This window comes from Triturus cristatus, chromosome 1_1 (assembly GCF_964204655.1).
Source record: "Triturus cristatus chromosome 1_1, aTriCri1.1, whole genome shotgun sequence".
NCBI lineage: Eukaryota > Metazoa > Chordata > Amphibia > Caudata > Salamandridae > Triturus > Triturus cristatus.
Window position 1 is genome coordinate 108085614 of NC_140579.1, and position 20885 is coordinate 108106498.

At 48.7% G+C, this 20885-nt stretch overlaps 1 protein-coding gene across 2 annotated transcripts in view; it reads left to right on the top strand.

The window, feature by feature from the left end:
- Positions 1-20885, top strand: part of LOC146869675 (FACT complex subunit SPT16-like) — a 406055-nt gene that overhangs the window by 251997 nt on the left and 133173 nt on the right. For both annotated transcript variants that reach the window (XM_085609928.1, XM_085609943.1), the window contains exons 16-17: positions 10958-11093; positions 11209-11335. In XM_085609928.1, coding sequence (XP_085466054.1) covers positions 10958-11093; positions 11209-11335 — 263 coding nt within the window. The remainder of the gene's footprint in view (positions 1-10957; positions 11094-11208; positions 11336-20885) is intronic.

A 20885-nucleotide genomic window follows, 5' to 3' on the forward strand; every position in this document is an offset into this window, starting at 1 on the left:
ACGTACAACAGTACCTAGGTGCGACTATAGACACTCTGGCGGCCACAGCTCAGCCAAATTTAGTGAGGATCAACAGCATACAACTGCTGATCTCCAAGTTCAAACCCAATCACTCACTTCCAGCGCGAGTGTTTATGCAGTTGATAGGCATGATGGCCTCCTGCATCTTCATAGTCCCGCACGCGAGATTACATATGCGCCCACTTCAGGAGTGCCTAGCACGTCAGTGGAATCAGGCTCAAGGACAGTTGAAGGACCTAGTGTTGGTGAGCGGTCGGGCATACAACTCTCTGCATTGGTGGAATCCACAAAACCTTTGCAAGGGCCGACCATTCCAAGAGCCTGTCCCACAGATAGTACTGACAGCGGACGCGTCTCTCCAGGGATGGGGAGCTCATGTACTCCACTACACAGTGCAGGGACTATGGACAACACAACAAAAGAAGATGCACATCAACCTTCTGGAACTGATGGCAATCTTCCTAGCCATGAAGGCATTCAAAGTACATCTATGCAACAAGGTCGTGTTGATCCGGACGGACAACATGACCGCAATGTACTACATACAGAAACAGGGAGGAACACACTCTCCACAGTTGTCTCATCTGGCTCAGAGCATGTGGAAGTGGGCCATTCAAAGGAACATGTTCCTCATGGCGGAACACCTCCCTGGCAAGGACAACCAGATGGCGGATCTGCTCAGCAGACACAGCCACCAGATGCACGAGTGGGAGTTACACCCATCAGTACTCCAACCGTACTTCCAGCAGTGGGGTCATCCGGAGATAGACCTATTCGCGACAAGCGAAAACGCAAAATGCCAAAGCTTCGCCGCCAGATTCCCACATCCGCAGTCGCAGGGCAATGCGATATGGATGAACTGGTCCGGCAGATTTGCGTACGCTTTTCCCCCAGCGCCATTGATACCGCTGGTGGCTCGCAAACTCCGACAACACTCCCTGACACTCGTCCTAGTTGCTCCCACGTGGGCACGCCAGCCGTGGTACACCACCTTCCTCGAACTTTCCGTGGTGCCGCATCAAAGGCTGCGGATCAAACCCGCGCATTTGACGCAGAACCGTGGAGAGGTTCAGCACCCAGATCCGCAACAGCTGAACCTGGCGATCTGGCTCCTGAAGTCCTAGAGTTTGGCTATCTCAACCTGCCACCTGACTGTATGGACATCATCAAGGAGGCCAGGAGACCCACTACCAGAGCTTGCTATGCAGCCAAATGGAAAAGGTTCGTCATTTATTGCGGTAATAATGACATCAACCCGCTGGACGCATCCGTCCAAAACATCTGTTACCTCTTACACCTCTATCGATGCAATCTGGCGTACACCTCTATACGTGTCCATTTGACCGCAATCTCAGCCTATCTGCAAACCAGGCAGCACCTCTCCCTATTCAGAGTGCCTGCCATCAAAGCATTCTTGGAAGGACTCAAACGAGTCATTCCACCAAGCCACCCACCGGCTCCAATGTGGAACCTCAACTTGGTCCTCACACGCCTGATGGGTCCACCCTTTGAACCTCTACACTCATGCGAGATTCAATTCCTTACCTGGAAAGTGGCCTTCCTTGTAGCGATCACTTCCCTAAGAAGAGTTAGTGAACTCCAGGCACTAACCGTTCAAGAGCCATTTATACAGGTTCACGCCAACAGGGTCGTACTACGTACCAACCCCAAATTCATGCCCAAAGTAATATCGCAGTTCCACATGAATCAGACTATTGAACTGCCAGTTTTCTTCCAAAACCCACAAACTGTTGCAGAAAGGGCACTACATACACTAGATGTACGGAGGGCCCTCATGTACTACATCGACAGGACTAAACCCTTCAGGAAGACAAAACAACTGTTCGTTGCCTTTGCCCCACACCACAAAGGTAACGCCATCTCCAAAGCAGGGATAGCCAGATGGATAGTTAAGTGTATTCAAATCTGTTATCAAAAGGCAAAACGCACATTAACTATTCCACCACGAGCCCACTCAACACGTAAGTTGGGGGCTTCCATGGCCTTCCTAGGAAATATTCCCCTGCATGATATATGCAGAGCAGCCACATGGTCCACTACACACACATTTACAAAACACTATTGCGTAGATGTGCAGTCAAAACAGCAGGCAGCTGTAGGACAGGCTGTTCTCAAAACACTTTTTCAGACCGCTGCAGCTGGCACGGGTAGCCGCCGCCAATAGAGGGCACTGCTATGTATTCTATGCACAGATATGAATTCAGCAGCCCACATGCCTCGAACTGAATATGCTACTTACCAGTATGCATCTGTTCTTGGCATGTAGGGCTGCTGACATTCATATCGCCCTCCCTCCTCCCCGGCGCCTGTCGCAGCTGCAGCTCTCAGAATTACTGCAAGCATGGTCATCACTTTCTGTATCTACTCCATCACTGCCACAATGGCGAAAAACAATCTGAGGATGGAGAGGATGCCCATGCGCACTGTAGTCCAGGGGAGGAGTCACCTATCCAAGGATACTTCGAAGACTCTTCCAGGACAACAACGTGCAAACATCCGGACCCAACACTAGGCGGCGATCTATGCACAGATATGAATGTCAGCAGCCCTACATGCCAAGAACAGATGCATACTGGTAAGTAGCATATTCATTTCTGATACCAAAAAGAGACGAGACTCTACGACCAATCTTAGATCTCCGGCCTCTAAACACATACATACATTCGGACCATTTTTACATGGTAACACTTCAGCAGGTACTTCCACTCCTCTCCCAGAACGCCTTTCTCACCACACTGGACTTGAAAGACGCATACTTTCACATTCCAGTACACCATGCCCACAGAAAGTACCTCAGATTTGTAGTGGAGGGGCAACACTACCAGTTCAAGGTGCTCCCATTCGGGGTCACAACAGCACCAAGGGTATTCACCAAGTGCCTAGCGGTAGTGGCGGCACATCTCCGAAGACAGCACATTCACGTCTTTCCTTATTTGGACGACTGGCTGATAAAAGCCGCGTCCTACAACCAATCTTTACACCACACCGCCACTACAATCCAACTACTTCACCAACTAGGCTTCACGGTGAACCACCAAAAGTCCCAGCTAACACCATCCCACATAAAGCAATACCTCGGTGCCACCATAGACACCTCAAAAGCAATAGCCTACCCCAACCCTGCCAGGATTGCAAGCATTCAGGCTTTGCGTAAAAAATTCATACTTCAACACTCCCTCCCAGCAAGAGTGTTTATGCAACCCATAGGGATGATGGCCTCTTGCATTTTCATAGTGCCTCATGCAAGACTCCAGATGTGTCCACTCCAAGAGTGCTTAGCGCGCCAATGGAACCAGGCCCAGGGGCAACTGACAAATCTGGTGTTGGTAGACGGTCGCACCCATCGCTCTCTGCAGTGGTGGAACACCACAAATCTTTCCAGAGGTCGACCGTTCCTGGACCCGGTTCCACAAATAATCCTAACAACGGACGCATCGCTCTCCGGCTGGGGAGCTCATCTACTACACCTCACAGTGCAGGGCACATGGACGCCGCAACAAAAGTTACTCCACATCAACCATCTGGAGTTACTGGCAATCTTTCTAGCCCTAAAATCCTTTCAGACATACATTTTAGGCAAGGCAGTCCTTATTCGCACAGACAACATGACTGCCATGTACTACATTCAAAAACAAGGCGGCACACACACTCCACAGCTCTCTCAACTAGCACAGAGCATATGGAGATGGGCAATTCCACACAAAATCTTTCTCCTAGCCCAACATGTCCCAGGAGTCCAAAACACCATGGCAGATCTGCTCAGCAGACACTCAGACTTGCAATTCTTTTTAGTCTTAACAAAAAGAATTGCAAGTTCAGATGACTTGTATGAATCCAGTAAAAACGCATGCATTGAAAAATGTAGAAAACGCAATTATCCACCTACCATCTTGGAGAATGCTATCATCAAAGCAGACACTTTCACACAACAGAAATTGCTTCTACCAAAAATTCCAACAGAGCATGAATCTAGATCTGTGTTCGTTTCAAAATTCTCAACCAGAAGTTATCAAATTAAAAAAATCATCTTAAGATATTGGCCAATACTTAGTAACGAACCAGATTTTCAACACATTTTTGATTCACAACCTAGATTTGCTTATCAAAGATCACGCAATTTGAAACAGATTTTGTCCACTTCTAAAATTCAGATCAGCACGGATTTCAAAGGAACTATGCCTTGTCTTAACTGTGGAAATTGTAATTCAATTATCAAAGGCAATAGCATTTCACATCCACATAAAGGTTATCCTATCAAACTAATGGTCACAGCCACTTGCAACACACAAAATGTGATTTACATGCTCAAATGTCCTTGTGGACTAGTCTGTGTTGGGAATACAGAGAGAAAAATACGTATTAGACTAAATGAGCATAAAAGCAACATACGTACCCGCCAGATGAAATCTCCAATTGCCAATCACTTCCATCTTTTCCAACACAATATCTGCCAATTGCGCTTCCTGATTTTAAAACAAGTCCCATCAATTAAAGGACGCAACAACACTCAATTTTTATTACAACGAGAAGTTTTCTGGATCAACAAATTGGATTCGATTCACCCTAAAGGACTCAATGAACGTTATGATCTTGGCTGCTTTTTGTAATATTCACTGATTCTGCCACAGTACTGTTGACATGTTTTCCAGTTTCTTTGTAAACCTGTTATGGGTTCAATTCCCAGAGACCCGGGACCTTGTAACTTTGTTCCCTGATGTCAAAAAAACTTTATTATATCTAACACATCCCATAACATGACACTCTTATTTCACCTTGTGGTTTGATGTACCCACTTTTTTGTTTTCTGTTACCCTCAGCATATTTCAGTTACATTTTTGTCAAGACGTTTGATCACACCACGATGTCATAATCTCATTGATATACTCTCGTCATTCACGCACTTAATACACACATTTTTGCCTTTTGATTTGTACCCTCCTTTTTACCTTCCTAGTTACAACATTAATGTCGATTTGATTCGTTCGACATTCATTTTTTCTTGATTTAATTTCTTACAACGTATCGTTCTCTGAACTACGAGTCTGTTTTCTTTGTAGTTCTTTTTCATTCTTCACAGTCTACCGGTTTCGCATACACACCTATACGCATTGGTACCTGTATTACATCCGGCTAATATTCTCACTCTGTGATTGGATCGTAGTATCACATAATGCACTAATTCTCGTCCTTCACTCACACACTGATTGACGCTACTTTTTCTAGTAAGAGTCCACACGATTGGTTGACGGGCCTCAGCACTATCCTATTTGCTACGGCGATTACTGGACACATTTAAATTCAAGCTCCTTTGAGCATTTGACACACTTCCGGAACGCCGCAAACCTCGCAGTTTGAAAGTCTTTATCGACCCGGTTTCCTTTCATCACGTAAGTGTTTTATATCGCATCCGGTACCTTCACGTATTTCTTAGTCCTTTTTCACTTCACTCAGGCTGGTGTTCACCTCATTCATGATCGAGCAATTTTTTCAGGTTATCTAGCTCCTACACAGATTTCGCTCTTTACGGCACTTGGAACCTTTTTAGTTTGTAGAATTCACGACGTTTTCTCTTGGGGTTCACCTGACTCTTTGAGGCATATTCTTTTTAGTTTTTCACTTGCAATGCACGCTTTACATACTTCTGTTACCATTTACGTAACTGGATTGCAGTAGATACCTTGTGGGTCCTTTCTGGTCTTGACTCGCATGTACCCACCTTTCACCGTTGGTTACCCATTTCATTCACCAGCACTCATTTTCACATCGTATGACAAATCATATTCAACCCACTAAGATTTTTTTCCAGTTTCGTATGCATCGTTTTTAGAGCTTGTATCATTTAGGAACGTATAGATTAAAGCTGTGCCTTTGTATCCTCTCATTTTAGTGCTGTCCCTGATGAAGGGCCACACTGGCCCGAAATGCATTGGGCTACATCGAGTTATGAATTGAAATATACTCGTTTGTGATGTTGGAATGTTTTGAAGAAACGTCTTCCTAGAGTATTTACTTGAATTATTCACATGAATAAACTTGAAATAATCGTATCTACCATTGCATGATTGATTTCTTCATCGGAGTGCAATTCGAGTGATACGCTTCTACTCAGAACGTGCTTTCGCCATTTTATAGGGAACATCCCATTAGATGATATCTGCAAGGCAGCTACATGGTCAACACCGCACACTTTCACTAAACATTACTGTGTAGATGTGCAAACCAAGCAACAAGCTAGTGTGGGCCAGGCTGTACTAAAAACACTATTTCAAACCACTACAACAGATACCAGTGGTCGCCGCTAAGGTTGGGAACTGCTATATAGTCTATGCAAAAGTGTGTAATCTGCAGCTCATATGCCTCGAACGGAATATGCTACTTACCAGTATGCATCTGTTCTTGGCATGTAGAGCTGCAGATCTACACACGCCCACCCGCCTCCCCGGCTACCTGTATCTGTTCCAGTCTATCTTATTTAGATGCAACACACATGGGTTTCTTCACTGTTGTTACTACGCTCCATCTTTCCCTGTTGGCGAAAAACAATCTGAGGATGGAGCCGAAGCCCATGCGCAATACGAACCAAGGGAGGAGTCACCGACCTCGTGACTTCCAAAGACTTTCCAAGAGGAAAAACAAACTGCAAACATCCGGGCCCAACACCAGAAGGCGATCTATGCAAAAGTGTGTAGATCTGCAGCTCTACATGCCAAGAACAGATGCATACTGGTAAGTAGCATATTCCTTCAAGCACATCTATTAGATGCACTTTAGATACAGCTGACACTTAGGCTCGTGCAATCAACACCAGTGTCTTGCTAACAAGGCACGCCTGGCTTCGAATTTCAGGGTTTAAACCCAAAGTACAGGCTTCTATCTTACTTACCTTAAAGAACATCTCTTTGGTCCTGTTGTAGAGGTTTCCTTAGAGAAGGACACATGTTGCAAAATCTTTGGAAGCCCTACGGTCCCCATCCAGTCGGGGACCTTTTTGTCGCTCCTTCTACAGGTGGGGCTCCAAAAACATATCTACAGACAACACCTCTACATCGTATAAAGGCGTCCGTCATCCTCTTAAAGAGGTTACTTTCGAGGTGGATTTAGAGGCAATAATGGCAAGGAAAAGAGGTACAGGGTCCACACACACCACCACCTCTCCCTCAAAAAACAGTTAATTGCCTCCCCTTCCCTCTGATCCCCAGACACCTGTCTGGGGATTCTCTCTCAATTCTTCCCTGTCTGGCCTACAATAACTTTAGAAAAATGGGTCCTAGGAATTATTCAATCTGGTAATTGCCTGGAGCTTACCAACAATCCCTCAAACATTCCCCCCACGTTCACACAAAATGTCACCAGAGCATCTACAGCTCCTCAAACAGGAGGTTCACTCTCTTCTGCAAAAGGGAGCTATAGAGCCTGTACCATTACAATATCAAGGATCGAGCGTGTACTCCCTGTACTTTTTTCATACCCAAAAAGGACAGCTCTCTCATGCCTATATTAGACCTCCGAGAGCTAAATCAATATATTCACTGAGATCACTTTCATATGGTCACTCTTCAACAAGTGCTCCCACTCCTACAGCAAGGCGACTTTGTCTACTCTAGACTTAAAGGACGCATACTTCCATATTCCAATACATCCCGCTCATCGCAAATATCTCAGGTTTGTGGTTGAGGGACAACACTACCAGTTCAGTGCTTCCATTCTGAGTCACCACTGCTCCCAGAGTATTCACCAAATGCCTGGCAGTAGTCGCTGCTCACCTGGGAAGACAGCATATTCATGTCTTTCCATACTTGGACGACTGGCTCATCAAAGCCAGCTCTTACCCAACGTGTCTCCAGCACACTCAAATAACACTACAATTACTGCACAATCGGGGGTTAACAGTAAATGTGTTTGTCCTATCTCCAACCCTCCTACATACAAACATATTTGGGAGCCACTCTCAATACTCAAAGCTCTAGCCTGTTACAATGCAGCCAGCATCTGCAATATTCAGGCTCTAATCTGTTTCATCCCGACCAGTCACTAAAAGCTCGAATATATTCAGCTACTAGGAATGATGGGGTCTTGCATCATGATTGTTCCCCATGCAAGACTTCAAATGCGTCCCCTTCAAAAAAGCTTAGCACATCATTGGAATCCGTCTCAGGGTCAATTGTAAGAGGTAGTGTTGGAGGATGGCCGCACCCATCGCTCTCTGCAGTTGTGGAATCCACAATTTATCAAAAGGGTGGCCCTTCATCGACCCAGTTCCACAGACCGTGGTAACAGCAGACACATTGTGCACTGGTTGGGGAGCTCATCTCCAAAATCACACAGTTCAAGGTGCGTGGAGTGTAAAGCAAAAGCAACTTCATATAAATCATCTAGAGCTGCTAGCAGTATTTCTAGCGCTCAAAGCCTTCCAGACAAAGCTGTCCTAGTCCGCACCGACAACATTACAGCCATGTATTACTTACAGAAACGGGGGGAGGGCACACTCCAGCTGTCACGCCTTGCACAAGCCATTTGGAGGTAGGCCACAATATTTCTCTCCTGGCAGAACACCTCCCAGGAGTAAACAGTCCAATCGCAGACCTTCTCAGCAGGCAGAGACAACAGATTCGCGAGTGGGAACTTCCCCCTCAAGTTCTCCTCCCATTCTTTCAAATGTGGGGTTTTCCACCGATAGATCTGTTCTTCACACAGCAACACAAAATGCCCAAACTCCGCCTCCAGGTATCCACACCCATTGTCCAAAGGCAATGCTCTATGGATGAACTAGTCAGGGATATTTGCCTATGCTAATATGCCTCTTCCACTCATTCCACTAGTGGTTCAGAAGCTCAGACAAACATCCCTCACACTGATCCTAGTAGCTCCCACATAGGCCCGTCAACCTTGGTTCACTACCCTGTTGAAGCTCTGTTGTTCCTCATCAAAAACTACATCTCACACCCAGTCTCCTCGCACAGTGCCATGGAGACGCAAGACATCCAAATCCCAAAGAACTCAACCAGCGATCTGGCAACTGAAATCATAGTTTGACTATCTGAACCTTCCACCAGACTGTATGAATATCATTAAAGATGCCAGAAGGCCTACTGCAAGGGCTTGCTACGCAGCTAAATGGAAGCAGTTTGTTATATATTGTAATAACCATATCAACCCGTTAGATGCTTCCATTCAAAATATAATTTGTTACTTCCTGCACTTGCAGCAGTCGGGATTGGCTTACACATCCATACGCTTGCATCTCGCCGCAATAGCTGCATACCTTCAAAATACAGCATCTGTCCCTTTTCAGCGTACCTGGTATCAAGGCTTTTATGGAAGGACTCCAGAGTTATTTTCCCAAGACCTCCACCTGCTCCAGTGTGGAATCTTAACATTGTCCTTACCAGACTAATGGGTCCACCCTTCAAGCCATTGCATATATGTGAAGTGCAATTTCTCACTTGGAAAGTTGCTTTCCTTATTGCTGTTACATCACTGAGGAGAGTGGGTGAGCTACAGGCACCAACCCTAGAGTAACCATTTTTCCAACTCCACAAAAACAAAGTGGTTCTTTGCACTAACCCCACATTTCTACCCAAAATGGTATCTGCCTTTCACATCAATCAATCTGAGTTGCCTGGGTTCTTTCCTCAACCAGATTCAGGGCCAGAACAGTCTCTCGACACACTTTAGATGTTAGTCGAGCCTTATTGTATTACATAGAAGGGACAAAACCATTTTGTCAAACTAAGCAACTCTGTGGCTTTTTCTCCACCACACAAAGGCAATTACTTTTCCAAATCTGGTATTGCTCGGTGGATTGTTAAATGTATCCAAATATGCTTTGCAAAAGCAAAGAGGTCTTTAACAATACCCCCTAATGTGCATTCCATCCGCAAACTAGAGGCTACTATGCCTTTTTTAGGAAACATCCCCTTAGCTGACATCTGTAAAGCTGCAGAATGGTCAACACCGCACACATTCACCAAGCACTATTGTGTACATATGTTAGCGAGACAACAAGCTAATGTAGGCCAGGCAGTTCTTGCAACTCTCTTTCAAGCAACAGCTACAGGTTAGCCACCGCTTTGGGTGGATACTGCTGTATAGTCTATGCAAAGCATGTGATCTACAGCTCACATGCCTCGAAAGTAAAATGTTACTTACCCAATAAGCATCTGTTCTTGATATGTAGAGCTCTAGATTCAAATGCGCCCACATGCCTCCCTGGGTACCTACACCTGTTGCAGTTTCTTACTCGTATACATACGCATGGACATCTTTATTCTACACTTACGAACTCCATTCTCACCTTCTGTTGGAAAACAATCTAACAATGTAGTCGATGCCCATGCGCAATATCACCGAAAGGTGGAGTCACCTTACCTCATGACTGGGAAGCCGCCTTCCAAGAAAACAAACTTGCAAACATCCAGACCCAACACTAGATGGCAGGAGTATGCAAAGCATGTCAATCTACAGTTCTACATACCAAGAACTGATGCTTACTGGGTAAGTAACATTTTCCTTTCAGTTTATTTTTCTTGCCTGCTTGTCTTTCGTTTTCTCCCACCTGCGGCATTAACGAAACTGTGTCCTATGCAAACCCCCCCTCCTCGCAGCTTGGTCTCCTCATAGTCTTCTTCCTCTCTTTTAGAATATTGGACCCTGCCATACCGGTGAAAGCAGTAATAGTCCCCAGCTGCCAATATTATGCTGCATTGGCTAAATACTTATAAGGCCCCAAAGGCGAGACCAGTTGCATTGTAAATGCTTGTTTTTATTTGTTCCTGCCATTGGGGGGTAAACGCCTACTACTTGTTCCATATCTGGCTCTAAAACCATTTCCATGTCAAGTGTGTATAATAAATTTCTCATTCTGTTCCCTTCATCTTTTATTCATTTGTCTCTTCTTCTTATCCACTTTCTCCAGAACATACCGGGCTTCCAACATGAAAGTCCCTGGAGAAACAGCGGTTCCTGCCACAAATCTCCAAAGTGCCTTCCGCATCATAAAAGAAGTGCAAAAGCGCTATAAGACACGAGAGGCAGAGGAGAAAGAGAAGGAGGTGAGGGAAAGTATTGAACAGATGGGGATGCAGGCCTGTTAAAGACAGTCAACTGTTGTCTCTAGCTAAAAGGTGGGCCAACATTCTATTTCATGTATATATTGGTTTCTTACAGGGCATTGTGAAACAAGACTCCTTGGTAATCAACATGAACCGCAGTAACCCCAAGCTGAAGGACTTGTACATCCGACCCAACATTGCACAGAAACGTATGCAGGGTTCCTTGGAAGCACATGTCAATGGTGAGTAAGTGGAAGTGACTGATGCCTCATTCCCCTCTGGACTTTACGAAACCTTTGCTATGTGACGCACATTTCCAAACATCACAGCGTCCATCCAGACTATCATGCAACTATGCATCTGGTGCTGCCTTTTAATTCTGTTAATCAGTCAATGTATCACATTCATTTAAAAAAGTGCTAAAAACCTAATTGAAAACAAAGTGCTAGAGTGAAGAACAAGGCAGTAAACTGGAATCAAAGGTTTTTAAAGCTGGCAAAAACAGTTCATGTTTTTGCTGAATACCATTTTGTGGTATCCTCCGCCGCTTCGGGATCCTTTGCCGTGCCACCCACCCCCTCTCCTGATATTCTATTGGGTTGCGCCACTGTGACAGTCATTAGAATGTCACAGTGGCCAACGTTCTAAGGTGAGCTCCCTGCGCGGAGCATTGACTGAGTGTGTTGGCGATCATAGCTGTGGCTGGGGTCCTCTGTTGTACTTCTCTCAATAAACCATCTTGTTTCACCTTTACCGAGTTTCTTCGTTCCCTGCCAAAAGTGTGACACTACCTACTACACTGGCGACGAGCAACGGGTTCAAGAAGTACCTGTAAGAGGGACCTTAACACGCTTACGAAGCATGCGGATTGGTGATTGACAGGAATCGTGAGTAGTAAAAGGAACAGCTCCCGTCTACACTCTATGGGAAATCTACGTGGTTAAGAAACAGTATATGCTCGTGTTTTGTCTGAATGGGAAAACACTCAACCTAAGTGAAATTGTACTTACTTTGCCAGTTGGGACCGCTTTCCCTCAGTCTGGCCGGGGCACTCCTAGTGTCCGACCATCAACCTAGAGCAGCTGGAGGTCAAGGGAGCGTGTGTATTAACCCACCGGGTGTGCTCTTTCGCAGACACCCCACCAGTCTTGCGAGTGGGGGCTTGGCTCTCAGGTGGAGTTCGAGCGCAGCTTTGGGTCAGTGGGTCAGTCCACGAAGAATAAGTACGCCTTCATTGCTGTTGCAGGGATTCTGCTCATGCACAGAACTATGCGCAGGAAACCAGGACCTCAGTGAATTGTGGTGTACCAAAAACTCACCTCAGTACCCAGAACCCCTATCCGAATAGCATCAGTGTCTCATTCGTTCTCCGTATCATCTCGAAGCTACCAATGATTAGACAACCCAGAACAAGTGACTTAGAGTACTCTCAGGAATGGTGGGAATCAGAAACACCTTTTTGTTATTATTCTCATATCCGTCCACAACAAGAGTAATCAGAGACACGGTAAAGTTTAAAATGTTTATTTTTAACTACGTCCTCTAAAGTGCAGTACTTTGGCTAACATAAGCAGACAAATGATTAAAAACAAAACCATCTTGGGGGGGAGGTGGGGTTGTTTTGCTGTGTGTTTTTTGTTTACAGGGCGAGGTACTGATTTTTGTCCACATTTGGGAACTGTGCTGCAGGCTGGGGGACCCTTGATCTATTGGGGGGGATGGGGGGGGACGGGTTGAGGCTTATGTCATGGAACGTCAATGGGTTGGGGGACCGTATCAAGCGGGGTGTAGTACTGCAATATTTGCGTCGTTTGACTCCTGATGTGGTGTTTCTCCAGGAGACGCATCTGGTTGGTAATGTTTGTCATGCAATGAACAGGGGGGGATACCGCCTCGTGGCCCATTCTGGCTTCACAACTGGTTCCAGGGGGGTGGGCATTCTCCTGCGCACCTCACTTCCGGTGGAGATCACTAAGATAGTTTCGGATGACAGAGGGCGCTATGTGTGCTTGATTGGGAGGTGGGAGGGGCAGCCCCTTGCCCTGGTTTCAGTTTACGTCCCCCCGGGCCTCCAGAACTCCACCTTCACTGACTTGGGTCGAGTGCTGCTTGACCTTCCGGACAGCCTCCTGCTCATGGGCGGGGACTTTAATTCTGTGGTTTCGGGTGAACTGGATCGTCACCCACCAAGGACCCTCCCCGCTGCCCAGGCATGGCTGGGTGGGATGCTGGATACCTTCGGCCTGGTGGATAGTTGGAGATTAATGCATCCGACCCAATGTCAATTCACCTTTCACTCGGGGGCGCATGGGAGTCTCTCTAGGTTAGACTACTTCCTTATGCCCGCGGCGCAGACTGGTCGGATTCGTGAGGTCAGGCACCTGGCGCGGGGTATCTCCGACCATTCTCCGCTGTGGCTTCTTTTCGACACCGGGCCGCGGTCTGCAGGGCGGATCGCTCCCATTAACCCATGGTACCTGCGAGACCCTACGACTCGTGACAGCCTGGTCAAGGCTATGGACCAATACTTCCTGGATAACGAGGGGTCGGTGTCGTCTGCATTGTCCCTGTGGGAAGCCTTTAAAACCGTGATCCGCGGACACGCCCTTTCCCAGATAGTGGTGGCTAAGAGGGTCAAGAGTGAGGCAGTGGTAAGGCTGGAGACTGACATAGTGGGGCTGGAGTCGGCCTTGGAGGCGAATGTCACTCCGGACGGGCTCCATGCCCTCAGCCTGAAACAGTTTGAGTATAGGTCCCTGGTCACTGACGCGGCCAAAACTATGTATAGGGAGCAGCAGGGTCGACTGTACGATGCCGGGGACAAGGCGGGAAAGTTGATCGCGTGGCTGGACAGGAAGGAGAGAGTGAATCGTGTGGTCCCGGAGTTGCGTGCTGCGGATGGTGTGTGTGTGACGGAGCCTGACGAGATTGTGGAATGTTTTGCCGACCACCTCCGGGCTGTGTACTCCCCAGTGACTGACAGGGATGAGGACGACTCTCGCCTTCTTTTGAGGGATATCGCCTTGCCCGGCCTGTCCGTTGAAGACCGTGAGCGGCTGGACGCCCCCTTGTCGGCGGATGAAATAGCGACCGCGATCCGCTCCCTTCGCTCGGGCAAGGCTATGGGTCCCAACGGTCTGCCTATTGAGCTATATAAATTGCGCCCTGACAAGCTTGCGCCCTTCCTCAGTCGCATGTTCCGTGAGTCTCTGGCGGCGGGTTCCCTCCCGGCCGACCAGCGTTTGGCCACGATAGTCGTTATCCCCAAGGAGGACAAGCCGCGAGACCGCTGTACTTCTTACCGGCCTATTTCACTGCTAAACGCGGAGCCTAAGGTCCTGGCGAAAGTCCTTGCTAATCGTCTGTTGAGCGTCGTGTGCGATCTTATTCATCCGGACCAATGCGGATTCATCCCGCATCGTAACACCGCTCTTAACTTGCGGCGTCTTCACGGCGCCCTTGCCAGGGCGGAGCTCCTCTCCGAACCGGCCGTGCTGGTTTCTTTGGATGCCACGATGGCTTTTGACACCATCGAGTGGCCATTACTCTGGGCTGTCTTGGCTAAGTTTGGCTTTGGGGAAGGATTTATTGGCTGGGTGAAGCTTCTTTACACGGGACCCATGGCTCAGGTGGTGGTGAATGGGCGGGTCTCTCGGCCCTTTGCCCTCGGCAGGGGCACGAGGCAGGGATGCCCTTTGTCCCCTTTGCTCTTTGCTCTCGCCCTGGAGCCACTCGCGGCTTGGCTCCGCTGGGAGCCCTCGCTTAGGGGGATCCGGTGGGCCCCGGGCTTTGAGGATCGGGTTTCGCTGTATGCGGACGATATTCTCCTATATCTCACCTCACCGCGGCAGTCGCTCAACGTCCTCTTTGACGTTTTGACTTCCTTTGGGAATAATTCGGGCCTCACGATCAATTGGTCTAAATCCTGCGTCTATCCGATCTCCGGTGGTCCTCCTCTCCTGCCGCCTCGGCTTCCGATCCAGGTATCCCTGAGCGGCTTTAAGTACCTGGGGATATACGTTTCGCTGGACCCGGTGGCTCGCTATGAGCAGAATCTCCTGCGTCCGCTTCGGCGATTGCGAGAGGACACGGCCCGGTGGTGCAGGCTGCCCCTGTCCCCGCTGGGTCGGGCCGCGCTGTTCAAAATGATGTCCCTTCCCAGGTTCCTCTATGCACTCCAGAACTCCTTCGACGTCATCCCAGTGGCCTACTTTCGGGAGGTGGAGAGCCTGCAGAGGAGATTGGTGTGGGACGGGCGGGCGCGTATTGCTCTTGCTAAGCTTACTCTCCCCTGGTACGACGGGGGCATCGCGCTTCCCGACATTCGCAGGTATTATTGGGCCGCGCAGCTTTCGGCCATCAACCATGCCACGTATGCGCCTGACCTGAATCCGGCGTATGAGATGGACAAGTTCCTGCTTCCCGGCGGGGACTATAACAGGGCGCTTTACTCCCGCTCGGCTGGCCGGACCCTTACGGGTCCTACTAAGATTGCGGTGCGGACCTGGAGGGCTGCCACTGCGGCCACGGGCTGGAGTGAGCGACTGACATGTGCTACTCCTTTGTTTGCCTCCGATCGCCTGGGGAGCCTCTGGACTACGAAGGGGTTTGACCAGTGGGATACGATTGGTATCAGCAAAGTGGGAGACCTGTGGCATAAGGGCGCGGTTAAGACTTTCGCGGCTCTTCAGGCCGAATATGAGCTTACGGACAGGGAGTTCTTCCGCTATGCCCAAGTTCGACACGCCCTGCTCTCAGTCTTTGGAGAGGGGACCAAGATCCCGGTTTCTTCGCCCCTCGAGGACCGCATACTTGACGGACATGTCCCTGACAGTACTATTTCTTTAATTTATAAGAAACTGATTAATCATCGGGCTGACCTCTTGGTGCGCCTTCGGGAGGCTTGGACGGGGGATGGGGTGGAATTGGACGACGAGGACTGGCAGTCTGCACTGTCGTCCCCCAAGGAGGTCGCCATTCCGGCCCGTCTCCGGTTGGTACAGCTTAAGATTCTTCACCGGGTGTATGTGACGGGTCCTCGCTTAGTCTCGATGGGATACTCCGATGATGGGCTCTGTAAGCGGGGTTGTGGGCTCAGCGCCACCTTTCTCCATATCCTGTGGGAGTGCCGCGAGGTGGCGGACTACTGGCGCCGGGTACATACGGTTATGGGACAGGTCACTGGGGTTGTGCTGCTGCCGGAGGTGCGTCGCTGTGTCCTGAATGTGTGGGAGCCCAATGATTATAGCGCAGCTCAGACTCGGTGGGCGGCCCTGGGGAACATGATTGCCAAGAGAGATATAGCGCAGCTTTGGGGTGCCCAGCGGCCGCCCACCGTGTCAGTATGGAAGGAGAATATGGACTGGTGTATGTTCAGGGAGAAGACTGTGTATGTTGCCCGTGGTAAGCCGGGGGCATGGGGCAGAATCTGGGGACAATGGAATGCGTATCGCGGGGGTATCTGTACGCCCCCCCTGGTGGACACCGATATCGCCATGTCCCCCTGACCCTTGACGGTTCCGGGCACCTTTTGGAATGACTACATATGGACGCTCGTTTCCCTTGGCCCCCCCCCCCCCCCCCCCCCCCGTCCCCAGCCTCCCGGTACTCCTTCCTTTCGCGTGCTGCTTAATGGTCTGAACCGGAGTTCCCCGGAGGAAGCCTGACCTGCACTGTTTGTCTTTATGCCTCGCCTTTTGTTTTTCTTTTAGTTTTTTGTGTTTGTTGGACTTAAGTCTCCTGTTCCTTTAGAACTATCCGGAGTCACTACGGGGCCGAGCCCCGGGAACCGACTGCAGCTTTGACAAATGTATATTTTATTCTGTACTTAGCGGCCGGCCCTGGGGGTTGTAGGCCCGTGCATGTAATCGAATTATTGTTCAATAAAAACTTATAAAAAAAACAAAAAAAAAAAACAAAACCATCAGCATTGTTACAATACCATTGAAAATGAAGGGAGAAATCCTATTACAAATGATAGTGGAAAACAACCACCCTCCCTTCTCTAGTAAGCTAGTTTTATTAAACTAATAGAAGGTCTCTAGGCTTGAATGGGGAACCCCATACCGTAAATATCAGCTTAGGTGAATCACATCACAGGCTCAGCTCTGCTCTGTGTCTGGAAAAGGTTTTCTCCAAGTATCTGAATCATGCATGCAAATGCAATATTAAAGGCACCCGAGTTTCAGATATTTGTAGCTGTGTGCGTGTTATGGCTAGAGCGTGGCCGATCAACCTGAATTCAAAAGCATACATTGTTATTTGACCTTGACGGCTTCTGCACACAGTGTGCAGACTAAGGTCGCCGTGCACGTCTAGGGATGTGAACAGCAGACCGTTCTCATGTGAAAAAAAAGCAAGCAAGCAGTTTTTCTTGTAATAACAGCTACCTGCAGTGTCGTGTGCAAAAGCAGCAAAGTGGCAAGATTGCGTTTTATATCTTAAGCGCTTATGCTAACTAGGCAATGTGTGCACATAGAACCCCGTCTCCACTACATTGCCAAAGTTGTTGTGTGTTGGTGTGAAGCTGGCACGGCGAGTGACATCTGACGTGTCTGATGTGGAAATGTTACCAAGGGCAAGTGACAACAGGTTATTCCCGTGCTAGTCGTGCAAACTGGCAGAGCTAGTGTTGGAAGCGAGGAGAATCGTATCACAAATCCTCCCACTAGACATCGTCCTGTCAGGTGTGTGGCGTGCCAGACGGTCAAGGGAAAAACTTTCCGCTGAGGAGACTTTTTTTCTTTTTCTTTTCGAAGCTAAAGTGCACTGCTGGTCACGCTGACTGGCACAGCTCCAAAGCATAGGGAAGCTTCGTGTGCAGCCTTGGTCCACAGGAGTTCATGATTGTGGCCTGTTATGCTGATAGGCACAGCGTTTCCTCTCACCATTTTGATCAACGTCACTTTCCTCACAGGCATCCCCAGCTCTTTGAGGAGAAGAAAAGTATTGGGGTCATGCTGGTGATGAAGGTTGTGGCGTGCAAGCAAACGCGCTCAACGTGAGCCGCTGATTTTCGAGCGAGATCCACGTGGAGTTCAGTCCTGGGCTCCTCTAGCCATGAGAAGGAGGAAATAAAACGTACAGGTTACACATGACGAGTGGTTTGTGAAAGGAACCGTGACTTGAGCTGAAAAAAGTCTCTCAAGCATATGCTGCCACCTAGTGGTTAGAATTACGCATTCTCCACACTGTGCATGTTATCTGAAAGAAACACGTTAGTTAGATTCCTCACCTTAGAATATCCCCAGGCGTTGTAGGAGAGTAGGGTCTGCTTTCTATGTTCACCCCCACTTTTTGCTTTTGCTTTACTGGTTTTCGACTTAGATGTGGCTGTGGGCCTGCTAATCAGACCCACAGCCCTGCTGTTATCTCTCTAAATTGATACTATGTACTTTAGGTGCATAACCCATTTGGATAGGATCACCTTATTGGCCCCTGTACAGTGTACCTTGGGTACCCAGGGCATAGGTGTACCTTAGGCCTACCAGGGGCTGCAGCATGTATTATGCCACCCCTGGCCTGGCCTTCCATTATGACACAACTGGCTGATGTCTCAGCTGGGGCAAGGTCGTGTAATCACTCCTTGCTTAGGTGTAGTATTCCTATACCTAGCTTACATATAGACACGTGTACCTATCAGCCACTCCTATGGCAGGCCTTAACAATCCTGGAGGCAGAGTGCTTGGTAACATGTGAGATGGTGCTCTAGCATGAGCTGAGCCTGTCTGCAGCTTTCGGAACCATGTCCTTATAGCTGTTCTATGATATAGCCTACCATATACTCTTAAAGTGCCTTATAATCTTAAACGGTTATGGTAACTATGGTTTGGCTTTATCAAAACATGTCGTGTAAGGTGTCTAACCCTTTGGAATAATACCCCCCTCCCATTTCTGGGGATGAGGATATTATCCCTCCCTTCTAGAGGGAGAAGACCTGTTGTAACCTACTTACCCGGTTAAAGTTAACCAGAGCCCCAGCATCACAAAATGGATGCTGCTGCCACAGACACGAGTCTGACCTCCTGCTACTGGGAGTAATCCCGGCAAGGGAGGCTTGGACAATAGGTTTCCTGCCTTGGGAGGTGCGAGCACCACCCCAGACAGGCCTTAGTGTATTGGGGCAGGGAGGGATGAAAAGAATGAGACATGCCTGGGGCACACAAGGTGTCCCGTGCATAGTCCAGTTCAAACCAGTGCTGGGGCACTCCAGCCCCAGTCCTGGCGCGAAACTGGACAAAGGGAAGGGTGTGTAACCACCCCCCTCCCAGGTCCCACCCATAAGGCGTGACCTAGCAGGCAACCCAGCCCCCCAGATTAGTATAAGAGTGGTAGCTGGGCCCCAGGAGATTAGATTATCCTGAACCTGCAACTTGAACAGAAACTCTGGACCTTCAACATTCGACGAAAGAAGACTGAAGAATCTCCCTTGTGGCCAAGGAGTGGCTACCCTGTGCAAACAGGCACCATCAAGAGACTACCCTTTGCTTTGCTGAAGTTCTACGAGGGACTGACTGCAGAGCCTTGACTTTCAGACTTCTCCGACCCTGATCCACATCCACAGCCGAGATCCGTGGAGGCGACGAGAGACGTGGGACCAGCTACCTGGGAAAAGGGGCGAGTATCTTCCAGCGCAGCTTCTGAGGCACCCTCGAAGTTGTGCACCGGGGATTGAGAAGCCCCAACCCCAAGCACCATCTGCACCGAAGATCAGCCCCCCACACTCCACGAGTCCTGCGTGGGGCCCTTCTCCATTTTTCTGCTTGCCGCGTCTGTCCGGTTGCTTGCCCGTTGGCTAGCGGCCTTTGTGACGACACACCTTTGATTTTCCACTGCTGGTTTGGCTCCTCCAGACTGGCTCCTGCTCCTCTGCAAAAGAGAAGCACCCCAGACCTTCCTGGTCTGCACCAGAAGCAAGTCCTCCGTTCTTCGTGGGTTCCACTTGCCAAGGCTTGGTGAGTCCTAGTTCGACTTCGACGCCGCCGACAGCAAGAGCCTTCGTGGGACAGCTCGCCTCCTGGTCCTGGTCGTCCTCGACGTCTCCTGGTACCCGTGGCTGCAGCGACAAGCTTCACCTTTCACCTGCAATCTTCACGACATCGCCTGGTTCCTTCCTGGTTCCACGTGGTCACTGGCTAGTGACCTTGACTCTGTCCCTTCTGCTTGCAGGTATCCTCTCTTCTTGATCCCAGCCTTGGGATCCGCCGGACACTCTTAACTGACTGCCTGTCAGCAACTTTCCTTCAGGCATCCATAGAAGTCAACGACGAAACCCGACGCAAGTTCACACCTATGCACCCGCAGCCCGTGGGCTAGGTAACTTGGGTACTTCGGTGCTCACAAGGGTAGTGACTATCCTAGGGTCTAGTTTCCGAGTCTCGACTCTCTAGCTGCTTCAGAAGTGTCCTTAAACTGTTAAATTCTAACTGCTAGTAATTCTATTGACTTTTACGCATTACGCGTGAGTGTTTCCACTCTGCACCTGAATCCCGTGGGCCTCCCACTTCCTAACGGTGGCTAGTGTAATGTAGCCCCAGCGATGGCCTAGGCCTATCCTATTTCCGTGACAGTGGTCCTTATACCACTTCTTTAGTATATGGTTTGCGTGGCCCCTAGGGCCTAACTGTATTACTTACCTGTGTGACTTAATGTATGCTTAAATAAGACTGTGTTGTTCTTGCCTCTAATCTCATAAAGAGTGCTGAGGGTTTGACTAGAATAAATACACTTTATTTTATATATATATATCTGTTGTGGTGTCCTTTCATTTGGTATTCAAGGGATTATATATGG